General features: G+C 28.5%; 1 protein-coding gene across 1 annotated transcript; it reads right to left on the bottom strand.

Moving 5' to 3' along the window:
• Nucleotides 1-226: 226 nt before the first annotated feature.
• Nucleotides 227-13,175, bottom strand: LOC112598403 (titin-like). The gene is made up of 28 exons (XM_025344840.1): nt 12,794-13,175; nt 12,650-12,697; nt 12,396-12,515; nt 12,186-12,338; nt 11,647-11,819; nt 11,372-11,562; nt 10,575-11,182; nt 10,030-10,336; nt 9,573-9,939; nt 9,335-9,494; nt 7,861-8,127; nt 7,417-7,531; nt 7,190-7,344; nt 6,966-7,117; nt 6,773-6,908; nt 6,564-6,708; nt 6,228-6,491; nt 5,642-6,099; nt 5,560-5,574; nt 5,032-5,334; nt 4,567-4,721; nt 4,355-4,499; nt 4,178-4,252; nt 2,823-2,927; nt 2,315-2,509; nt 1,905-2,110; nt 1,259-1,358; nt 227-788 (listed from the first exon to the last, which is right to left on the bottom strand). Exons 1-28 carry the CDS (start codon nt 13,023-13,025, stop codon nt 592-594), a joined length of 5,547 nt encoding a protein of 1,848 aa, XP_025200625.1. The 5' UTR covers nt 13,026-13,175; the 3' UTR covers nt 227-591.
• Nucleotides 13,176-13,181: the final 6 nt, after the last annotated feature.

Raw genomic sequence — 13,181 nt, 5'->3', positions numbered from 1 at the left:
TTCATTTTGATTTATTTATACTGAAAAATGATATGAATAATAGGTAATTAAAAAAATATATATTTATTTAGATATACATATATTCCTTAACACTAAAATAATAGGGAGTACAATAATAGTTAATATAGGTACAGTTATTACAGATATAAATCATAATTATAGTTTATATTATAATAACAATTTAAAGATTACCAAAAAAATAATTAATTTATAAATAAAACGTAATTTAAGTTACCACCATTTTTTATTTATAAATTAAACATATTAGACAATTAATAACAGGGATTTGGAAAGGATAGGGAATTATTATACTAAAATTAAAAAGATATATATATATATATTATTTTTTTTTATCACAATCGTTTAAAAAAAAAAATAAAACAAAACAATAACATAGAAATTGGTGAACACTTTTCATCTCGACTCAGGGAACGTCGATACGAAAATTTTTCATCTCATTCATATGTTAACATTAGTTTGACAATAAAAATAGGTAATAATAAAGGGTAATAGGTAATAATAAAAATAGGTAATAATATAAATAATAATAATAATAATAATAATAATAATAATGATGATGATGTGTATTTATTATTTGAATAATGTTCTCGCATAATACCAAATGCGGAAAAAGTATTCACTCCTCTTCAATAATGCAGCGTTAGAGTAAGACGATATGTCAGCGTCCATGTTGTTTTCTCTGAGCCATGACGTAGTGGTTTCTGACGTTTGCGTTAGAGACGGTTTTGACTCCATGACCGATTCTTCAACGTCCGACTCGTAATAATCTGAGCAAATAACATATTAAATATTATTATTCCGTGGAATGAAATACCTTGCCTTATCTTGTCTATAATTAATATTAATCTCGCAAATTCCTGTTTTTAATGTTTAACGTATTTAAGATATCCGTATCAAAATGAATAGGTATTTTATGGTTATTTAGAAATTTCATCACAAACATTCATCATAATTTTAAAATTTTGTTGATTTAACTTAAGTGTCAACGAAGAAAAACTTTTTTTCCATAGGTAAGTATTTAGTTTAGTAGATAGAAATTCGATAGTTCGTAATTCATATCTTATAATATATAATGTGAGAACGAGAAGAAAATATTGAAAATAAATAATAATTTAGTATTTTTGAAACGTACATATTTATAAGTATAATCAATTAGTTTATCAATAAACACCATTGAATATCAGCATGTACATAATCCATAATACGAACAAGATTAATAAATTAATTTTATTTTTACCTGTTGGTTTTTGTACGGTGTACGGTTCTTCAGTTTCTAATGGCTCGCTGACGCCTACTTCGTTCTTGGCTAATATCCTAATGTGATACCTATGGTTTTCCTGCAATTCAAAAAAACACGATGTACATGGTTATTATAACCACCAATGCAGACTATAATTTATAAGTCAAAGCGCACAATTAAATCGGTATAACCACAGTTTTAAAGTAAGGGTTTTAAATGACCGTTTCCGTATAAAAATAAAAGAGCGCAATAATTAATTAATGACTCAAGTTTAATCAGTAAAATTAGTTATTAAAATGATAAATAATATAATACATATAAGATAATGTATTTCAATGTCTATTACTCATTGTTTTAAAATATTATTTTTTCAAAATGTTTTGAAATGTCAAAAAGTTATGAAAAAAATAAAAATATTTTCAAAAAAGTTTGTCTTACAAGATGATGGGTGTTTTTTATAAGAGTAAACACTTATATTGATCATTTTGTTTATAAATACACACATATACACACGCAAAAGTATGTAACAATAAATGTTTTGTGTTAATTAGGTATCTATTTCATAATAAGCAAAATCTCAATTACATATATTTTTATAGTTTATAACTTGATAATGGCCAGTTTTCCGAGAAAATTAATATACCTGTAAATCTTTGATATTGAATTTTTGTACGTCCATGTCCACCCGGCCAACTTCCATCCACATAGTTTTCTTCTCGTCCCGAATTGCTATGTTGTAACCTAGCAGTGGCGCACCACCGTCCGTTTCCGGTACACCCCATTCTACGACCACTGCGTTGGTACTTAGGTTTCGAACTTCAAGCGGAGCGGTTGGAGGTGAGGGTACAGCTAGAAATCGAGAAAAGGGTGATAAAGACGACGATGATTAATAATACTATATTAGTGGTCTCAATAACCATCATATGGCTTCTTATTAATATAATTATTGGTGTCGTTGCGTTTTAACGGATAATATTAGGATTCTATTATGTTATGAATGTTATGATATTTTTCTGCTCAAAAAACATAAACCACCACCATAGATCAACTTACTGGCATGAGTTAACAGACTGACTAATTTCGTTTCGACCGATTGACTAAGGCCGATGCAATTTTCCGCATAAATCTTAAAGTAGTATTCCGATTTTTCTTTCAAGTTTTCTACGCAATATTTCATTACAGTCGGTTCTAGTGTAGCTACTTTGAACCATTTATTCGTTGTGTTCAGTTGTTTTTCAATCACATAACCTGCAGAAGATATATTTATTATTTCATTATAGTTTTCGAGAAATACTTTAAAATTATTGCAAAAAGGATAAAAACAATAAAGAGTAAACGGTAAAGAAAAAAAATAATGAACAAATAATTATGAACAATATTTCAGTAAGAGTATACATCGTCACGTTTATGATATCGTAACTTATAAAAAGTGGTCAACTGGTTAACAACAATGTAATTGCATTAGGTGTTTTATTAAACCCTGCACAGTATACCAAAGATATTAAGGTATGTATTGTGTTAATTTAAATTTTATCTTCTTGGAACTTTTCGTAATTCGTACCTGTGATCTCAGATCCACCATTACTTTCTGGTAGTCCCCAATGCAACGTAACGGTTTTGCTGGTAATGTCACTCACAGTGAATTCCGTGGGCGGGGACGGCGAAGCTAAAAATCATCATATATTCAAAATTAATTTTCTTTTATTGATTTTAAGATAGTGATGTTAATATGTTTTGAATTTATGTGCACAATATAATGTTTATAAAATTAATCGTATGTAATTACTTATGGTACAACGTACATATTATACTAACTCATTTATACCTATATAATGTTAGGCATGTTATGTGTACATTACAGATACATTATACAGAGTGTCTAAAACGAGTTTTGAAACTTAATATTTATTTTATTGAATTTTTAAAGCATATGTGAACTTTATAGACATTCTGTATAATGGAATATTGAGAGGTTTCCATAACCAGTGTTGTTAATAAACCTCACAATTTCAATAAACATATATTAATTTAAATAAAATATAATTTATATGGGTTCATATCGGTTTAGTAATATGGTGTTCACTATCAGTTGGAAAAAAAAATCAAAAACAAATAATTAACCAACTGAAATTTAGCAGTTTAGTACTTTCATTACAGTCTAATAAAATCGTTGATACCGATTACTATAAATATACATTTAAGCAATTTATTGTAAAGATTAAAAATTATTGTGAATGTTATGAGCAGTTTATGTCTACTTTATAAAATAAAATTAACGAATGTGTTATAACTTATAGGATAATTGTTAAACATTTTTATTATTTACATTCATACGATTTGTTTTCACTGTTATAAAAATTAAATGAACTATATTGTAAATTTAAACGATTAAAATAATTGTTTGTTTTTAGACAGTAATATGATTATAGAATATAATTATTATAATTTATGCATTTTAGTAAGAAATTATATATATGAAGGTTACAGTTATAACTTATATATCCTATATCTTAACTTTGTATTAAGTAAAAATAAATCAAAAAAAAAATAAAAAAAATAATGACTTTTATTATAATGATTTAAATTAGTTAAAACGATCTACACGAAAAAAAAAAACAATATATATATATATTAAAAAATTAACGTTTATTTTTATGTGAAAAAAAATAAACTTGAAAATAATTATTAACATTTTATTTTAGATTCGGGAATTTAAATGTAATTAATTATATTTAATTATTAAAATAATGTTGTATTCATAATGTAATCGTATAGAACGTAAATACTCTTTACAATAGTAATGCGTTAAAGTAAAAAGTGAAATCTGTCTTTATCATGGACACAAACAACAAAATGATATAACTTTGGTTGACAAGACTTAAAAATAGCGGCCAAAGCGGAAAAAAAACTACTCACCGGAAGCTTTTGATTTCGTTGGGAATATTCCCATAAGTACGTATAGTGTTTCATCGGATATTCCATTTCTAAAGCCTATATAAGCAGATTAATAAAAGCAAAAAAGCATTAGCGTGTCTTCACGCTGTAAAACGGTCTACAGTCAGCACGTATTTTATGAAATTAATTTTTTCTCACTTATGCGCTTGCCGGCTACAATCGGATCGTCTGGTTGATATGGTTTCCCATAACCCACGTGATTTCTAGCGGTAATCCTGACGTGGTAGGACGATCCCTTCTTCAAGTCCGACACCTTTAAGTGTAAGTCTTTCGTGGAACTAATCTGAATATCAGAAAAACCGCGATCACATATTTGTGTTACGGATTTATTTATAATTTATTTTACATACCTTTCTCCAAGCTTTTTTGTCTACCTCCTTGATTTCCACACAATAGTCTTCGATTGCTATTCCACCATTATCGAAAGGTGGTAACCAAGCGATTGTCAAAGATGTATCTGTCACACCCGTGATCTGCAATGGACCCTGTGGTGCTGACGGTTTATCTGTGTCATTTAAATAAAAATATTAATATGATTTCGTCAATATAGTAATATTAGTTATATTATATGAAACGAGTTTTAAGCACAACTGTTTATAAATTTACGTATAAATATCTTATTGTTATTGTATTTTTTTATAAAAAAATATATAAATATGTTTTTTGATCATACTATTATCTATAATTATAATTTTATGTTTTCGGGTTAATTTAAAACATTAATATGAACCGCATCACAGTAATGTTATTTGTGAGTTATAAACGAAATTACTAAACGTTTATTCATTAAGATGTCTGACGTTCAATGTACTTACGATATCGACACTTAACAGTAACAGGTTCGCTGTCCAAAAAGTCTGATGCGCCAACAGCGTTTTGAGCACAAACTCTAAACATGTACTCGGCGTCTTCGTGTAATTTTTGAACGCTGTATGCTGATACATCTTGGTCTACGTCGGCTACTTTAGACCAAATCATTTTGCCCACGTTGCACCTTTCAATCTGGTATGATGATATGTCCAACCCACCGTCATCGGATGGTTTGTTCCATTCGATTGTCACAGAGTCCGAGTTGATTTCTTTGATGCGCATCGGGCCTTGTGGCGCGCTTGGTTTATCTGTACATGAAAATAAAACAGTATTTTAGAACAACCGTTAGATAAATGGAGGTTCAATTTTCGTTATTTTAATCGGGTGAGAATGTTAAGACACATGTAATTGGATTTTTCACAGACCCATTCCCTGCGAGTAAGGGAAAGAAAATAACAACAAAATAACGGGATTGAGCACAAGGGGAGCGAACAAAACATTACCGACCAGACTGAATTTTGTCTATCCCTTACCGTCTTTAGCCGGCTCTAAACACAATATTTCATGTTAATATTAAATTTTATCGATAGTCGTTAAGAAAAGTGGCTTACTTACCAATAACTTTGAGGTTCAGATTGCACGTAGCCGTGCCGGCAGCGTTTGATGCGGTTATCGTATACACACCAGTGTCGGGTCTTTCCACCGAGTAAATAGCTATTGTTGTTGACCATTCGTCGTCGTCGTCGTACACGCTTATGTGCTTATCAGCAACTGGTAATGGTAGACTGTTCTTTTGCCACGAAATTGTCGGCTTCGGATAACCCTTGTATGTAGCCTTAACTTTCCATTGATTTCGTACCCTAATCATTTGTGAAGTTTCCGATTCATGGACTTCAATTTTGGGTACGTCTTGTACGCTGAGTTTGCACGATGTTTGGGCAGTACCTGCTCCGTTGGTCGCTTGGCACGTGTAAGTGCCGGTTGTAGATTCGTTGCACTCGGTGATTGTCAACTTAGCTACGTGGTTTTCAAAGGACGTTGTCTTTGTTTTGTATATGGTTTTGTTCTTAAACCTTTAAATATAAATATTTTCATTGGATTGAAACCAATTGACAACTAATATTATGTTAATTAAATTATGCATTTTACAAATAAATTGAACAACAATTTTTTTTAATCAATAACGCAAAATAGTATATACCATTTAATATCCGGCGTTGGTTTCCCAGTAATGACACACTGAAGAACTACCGATTTACCCATTCCAATTGATAAGTCAGATAGGGGTTCCTGAATGACAGGTGGAGTAAATGACCCTGGACTTGCTATCTTAACATATTTTGTGTTGTGTGATGCAGGTCCTATTCCAGCGCAATTTATCGCTGCTACTTTAAACATAACTTCATGTCCAGTTACTAAATTTATAATTTCGTGCGTAGTATCTGTTACGTGTATTTTATGCCACCTGATAAATTATAATAAAAAAATAGATGTACAACTAAAGACATTAAAAAATATTACAATTTTGTTTACTTACACCATAAATTCATCTTTGTCATGATATTCAACAACGTAACCTTCAATTGGTGAATTTCCATCAAATTGTGGAGGTTTCCAATGAAGTGTGACAGAATTATCTGTAACTTCTATAACATCCGGAACTCCCGGTTCGCCAGGTACTTCTATAATATGTATAATAATTCATTATTGATCAGGTTTGTAAAAAATAAAAAAAAGGACACTAACTTATAACAATAATGTCCATATCTGCTGTGGTTTCACCGAAAATATTTTTTAATTTTAATGTTAAAATACCCGTGTCTACCTCTTCGATCTTCGTTATCGTTAAACTCGCTGATGATTCATTAATAGAATAGGATACCTAAATTGAAAATTTAATTAATGACTTTTGATTTAATTGAATAAAAAATGTTCATACTTTATTTGATTTTATTAGGACGTTTCCGTTGATAAACCATTCTACTGTCGGTAACGTTGTTGACTTAAATGTTACATTTACGTTTAGATCTTCCCCATTTTTCAAACGATATTCTTTTGGTAGGTTATTTATTTTGGGAGGTTCTTCTTTAACTGAAAATTATTTGTCATATTGAAATTTATGAAATTAATATAAAAATAAAAATCAAGAACTTCGTAGTGTACCTTCAACTTTTAATTTCGTTGATGTTTTTATGTTAACAGCTGTACAAATATATTCTGCTTCGTCATCAGTAGTAGGTTTTTTAATAACTAGAGTGTGGACGGCTCCTTCAGAAATTATTTCATATTTTTCAGATTCTTTGATCACTTTACCTGATCTAAATCGAAAGGTTTTACAATATTAGTATAAAATATGAATTAGTTAAAATGTTGACGTTCAAAATAAGTACCTTAGCCATTTTATTGGTATATCCGGTTTAGAAAGCTCGACTGTTAGTTTAATATCACTACCCTGAACGGCGAGGGTGATATCAGGTAATTTTTTCACAAAACTGGCTCTTGGTTCTAGAAAACAGAAATTATTAGTTTTGTTTTCAAGTTATCTGCATTATATAATACATAATATTATTTTATGATCTATGCTATACTAACTAAAAAGTGAAAAAAGTAAAATCTTACACCGAGAAATTGAATACAGAGATTTCGTGTGCAACTTTGTGTTCATAAAAGTAATATGTAAATACTAAATTTGTGAGTTTAATGACAATAAATCACATTCATGCATCGAACAGTTTTTTTTTACGTTTTAGTTAATTCTTAGGTGTTAATGTTTGTTTCGTTGTTTAAAATGTTTGTTTAAGCTATGAAAATATAGTATTATTGTATACTAGTACCTTCGACAGTCAATTTTGCTGTACAAGTTTGTTCATGAACTTGACATCCATAAACTCCAGTATCAGCTATTGTAGCTTTGACTATTTCTAATTTTTGTCGTTTGCCATCAATAGTTAATCTTATATTGTTATTAAAGTGTAATTCTTTGCCATCTTTTGTCCATTTAACTAAAGCATCACCTTTAGTTAATTCTATTTCAAATAACACTTGTTCACCAGTAGCCACTATTTGATCTTTTAGTTTTTTTATTATTTGTGGTGCAAGTTCTAAAAAATAGCGATTATAATTTAAATTAAGTATATACAATATGTAGTATAAAACTAACATAGAAGTATAAATAATATGTTATAGCATTAATATTAATTATTAAGTAATGTCGATTGTCAATACTATATGAACACTAGGTATGTTACATTCATATTTTTGACAAAGTTATTGACTATAAGTTAAATGTTTATTTTATTTAAGTAGATACTCTCATTTTAATTTGGTAGTTTTTGTTATTGCTTATTTTGAGAAAATATTTTCATATACCTGAAAGAATTTATAATACTAAATTTTTAAAAACCTATTTTTTTAATAAAATATTAATTGATTAGAGTAATTTTTTTTTTAATGGTTACCGTTATTTTAAATGTTATTATTATTATTAAAATGTTGATGAATATAAATTTATTGAATAGATACTGAATATCTTATAAATATTTTTAATTAATAAGAAAGATTTTTATTTAAATTTTAATATTTACTTAAAACTATAAATCATAATATATAAGCACAATTCTTTTAAAAAATTTTAAAATGCAGTAATGCACTTAGTATAGTCAGTTATAGTTTATTAATAGATATAAAATTCACAAATATATTATTAATTAAAATTTATAATAAGTGTTAAGACTTGGAAATATATTAAATACATAATTGAAAATAAAATTAGAGAGATTCAAGTAAATATTGGTAACTATTGTATAAAAAAAATGGAAATATATGTATTCTAGGGTCCATAATATAAATATTCACCAATAGTATTACACATTTATATATCATCTAGTAGACAAATATATTCTACATTATATAATTTAACTTTAGGTCAAGTTATAAAATGTACTTCATACAACTAATCGTATAATTTTTAATGCGAATTTAATAATCTATTTCAATGTTAAGATAATATATGAATGATAAATAAAAAATTAATCGTAAATGTCATGTAAATTTATTAAACGATTTCTAAATATAGGTACATAAAAAATCATGAAAAAAAAATCAAATTAAAAATAATTTGAATCATCTATAAAATAGATATAATTAGGATATAATTGCATCCCGTGCCAATTAATGACACAAAATATAGCGTGATTAACGAAGGGTCTGAACTTTTTCAGACTTATGTATATATTTGTGTTTAACTTACTAGAATAAAATTATATTTAATAGTATAATTAAATACAAATTTAATTATAGAATAAATACCTATAACATTTATTTCTGCTGTACATTCTTGTTCACCCAACGAACATGTATATTCGCCGTCATCGTGAACAGATATACTTCGAATAATTAGCTTACGTGTTTGACCTTCTTTTTCAAAGAATATTTTATTTTTCATACCGTCCGTAAGCATTTCACCATTCTGATAATGTTAAAAATATAGAAATGAATAATACTTAAAAATTATTTTATTTAAAACAATATATAGTTATATACATACCTTGTGCCAAGTAACATTCACAGTTTCTGAAGAAACTTCTACCTCCAATATTGCACAATCGTTCTCTTTTACTTCAACATCTTCAAGTTTCTTAATGAATTCTGCTTTCACGTCGTGAACCACTACTTTGCAGGAAGTAATCTGGTCTTTAACCAAACAAGTGTATTTTCCGGAATCGAGAATGCTTGATTTTTTGATAATTAACCGATGGAATCGTCCTTCTTGGTGCAATTCTCGGTGGTCCATACCGGTAAGGTCTTTGCCATTCAATTGCCATTTTGTGGAAACTGTATGGGATGTTTCACATTCCAAATAAATCGATTGTTTTTCATCAACTTCTATGTCTATTAATGGTCGCGTGAATTTCCTACAAATGTTATTAATAATTAATTTATAATATTATATAATTTTAAAAGTAAATTATCAAAGAGTATTTGTTTTTTTTCTTTATACTTACACTTGCGGTACATCAACCGACACCCTAGCACCATGGGTGGCGGTACCAAATGTGTTTGATGCAACACATTTATAATCACCGGCGTCTTCTTCACTATCAGCATTTACAATTTCTAAAACTATATTTTCGCCATCAAATACTTCTTTTTTCTTGGATGAAGCAAGTAATGGTTTATTGTTTCTGAACCAAGAAACTATTGGAACTGGATTCCCGGTTACTTTAGCAATCAATGTAATAGTTCCCTTTTCTTTGACGGTCTGTTCTTGGAAGCGTTCAATAAACAACGGCGCTTGTGGACCAGGAAGTTCTGTGAATTTATTTTAAATTGTTATTTACTTAAATATTATTTTATTCCAGGTATGTATGATGTGTAAGACGTGTTTAATATTTAACGTGTTTATTAATTTGATAATGTTATTTAACGTAAAAATAATAATTATTATACAAACTAAATAATTTTTAAATTCAAATTAAAAATGTTTTCAATTGATTAAGTTTGAGAATGTTATTTAAATGATACGAACACATATATATATATAACGTACCTTCAACTGCTAGGAAACACGTAGTTTGTGCATTACCAAGTTTGTTCGAAGCGATTACAGTGTATTTTGCGGAATCACGAGGAGTTGGGTTATCGATGGTTAATGAATGGACGCCATCTTTAGTCACAACAGTTTTTATATCTGTTATTTTTTTACTATTTTTTAGCCATTCTACCATAGGTTGTGGCTCTCCACTAATTTGAGTACTTAACACTGCAGTTTCTCCCTCATTTATAGTTATGTCATAAAGTGGTTCAAGTATTTGTGGTTTCTCTGGTAATCCAGTTTTAACTTTGAGCACTAAATCCATTTTAGCCTCACCCTCTCTATTTCTCGCTATTACAGTGTATATACCTTCTTGAGTTTTTTGGACGTCATTAATTTTAATGTTGCTCACGTAGAAGTGCATATCTGAGTATGTATTCACTTTTATGGAATCGGTGATTGAAATTTCTTTGCCATTATAATGCCAGAATATGTCTGGTTCTGGCACAGCTACTAGACGACATTCAATTGTAACATCCGAATGCTCTGATGTACACGTGGCTTTTGGTTTACGTGAAAATGTCGGGGGTATACCTTCTAGTATATCAGCTAATGATGATTCTCTAAAAATCACAAATACACTCATTAATAAAAATTTATATTATATATTATAATAAGATATTACGATTATATACCATGGTTTATTAAACAATATTAAATGATTACATTTTATTTTTGGACACCATATTTTAATCGCTAACATTTTAATAGTAACGGGCTGGGTTGTAGGTTTTATTTCTTAATAATTATACCTAGACATGCTCTTTCTGGAAAGACCTGTTACATCAGAGCCATGGTCTGATAATGGGGCTTCGACGGTTAATTCTGTAGTACTAGATGCAAATCCAGCTACGTTTTTAGCAACACAAGTAAATGTACCCGCATCTTCAGGAAAAACTTCTCTAATTATTAACGTTGCAACATTATCTTCATCATAGAATATCTAAAATTAAATAAATTGAATAAAACGTAAAATTGAATATTGATTTTAAAATTAACTTGTATTAAAACTTAAATTTTTACTAACTTGGAAATCTTGAGAAGGTTTAATTATTGCCGTTTGTCTGAACCATGTAATTTGTGGTCTAGGATTTCCTTCTACGTGACATTCAAACTGAACTGTACCACCATCTGGCACATGCTTGGGTTGAAGTTTTTCAACAAAACGAGGAGCTGAAGGTTTTTCATTTGAAGCATGTCCTTAAAATGTTTTATTAATCATTAATATAACATAAGAATTGTATTTGAAGTTTAAAAACTGTAAGTGAACACATAATTTTAATATATTTTGTAAATCCGTGATTCTTTATCATAAAGTATATTAAATTAATGATTTTAATATTAATACTTTATTTTTTATTTTTTAAATGTATTAATAATCTTAAGGGTAAGAAAATTTATCATGTATTTTGATATTTTTTAAATTTGTATGTGCTTCTAATGCTTCGATTTAATTTAAACCTATGCAGTGTATAATTAAAAATGGAAACAATAAATATAAATATCTCAGTATTCAACAAAAGTTCTAAAAATCAATAATATATTTTATTATATTTTATTGCATACTCTGGAAAATTGGCAGTCTATCAATCTTTTCATGTAATTTCTTTTGCACGTAACGCATGTAACTGGTTTCATCTCTTAGGAAAATAGAAGGAACCCAACCTTTTTCTTCCGTTAAATGTTTTTTAACAAACCACCATTCTTGATTATTGCTTTCTAAAATTAAAATTAAAATATTTATATTTGGTAAATATGTGTCTAAAAATAACTTACCTATAACATAAACTTTTTCTCCTTCGACTAAATCTAAAGCATCTTCATTTTCAGCAATGTATGTGCGGATTGCAAACATTATTTCACCATCATGATTATCTTCTTGTAAAATAGAATTATCTGAAACATTTCCATTTATATGTTTAAAATTAAATAAAAATAATAGTTAAATAAAAAATGTATAGCATATAAAGCAAAAGACATCTACAAACAATAGCATAAGCTATAAACACTGAGCAGAGATCATCTCGTACCCTTCAAAAAAATGTCTTTTTCTTGAACTATTTTCAACTCAGCTCCATCTGGATAAAATAAAATCTACTTTTAGTTTATGATCAAAATATAGTAAGGAGAAATTTAGAAATAAAGTTAGTTTATAAATACTTTAACCTACATACCTTGGCTGAAAGATTTTATTGATGGTTTTCGTTTAACTTTAAAATCTAACGACTCTTCTTCATAAATAGGTATATCCTGAAACTCTTTATTGGGATTTAAATCTATTTTAAACGATTCTTCAGTTCCTTCATCAACATTATAGGTCGACGAACTTCGTTTAGGTTTCACTTTAAACTCTACAGTTTCAGAAAACTCATTATTCGACATTAAAGGACTCTTGTGAGTTTTCATAACTGTATAAACTTCTTCAGGCTGATCTAGATCTGTTATATTTTCTAATTTTTCTTTTGGACGCTTAAGAATAAAAGAAGCTTCCTCGGGTGATTTTTCTTTAGTTTCCTTTTTAATTGAAGATTTTCGTTTTGGTTTCAATTTGACCTCAACTTC

The sequence above is a fragment of the Melanaphis sacchari genome, unplaced genomic scaffold (genome assembly GCF_002803265.2).
Source record: "Melanaphis sacchari strain LSU unplaced genomic scaffold, SCAv2.0 Contig48_pilon_pilon, whole genome shotgun sequence".
In the NCBI taxonomy this organism is placed as follows: domain Eukaryota; kingdom Metazoa; phylum Arthropoda; class Insecta; order Hemiptera; family Aphididae; genus Melanaphis; species Melanaphis sacchari.
Note: the sequence above shows the minus strand (reverse complement) of the source record. Positions and strands in the feature narration are given on the sequence as shown.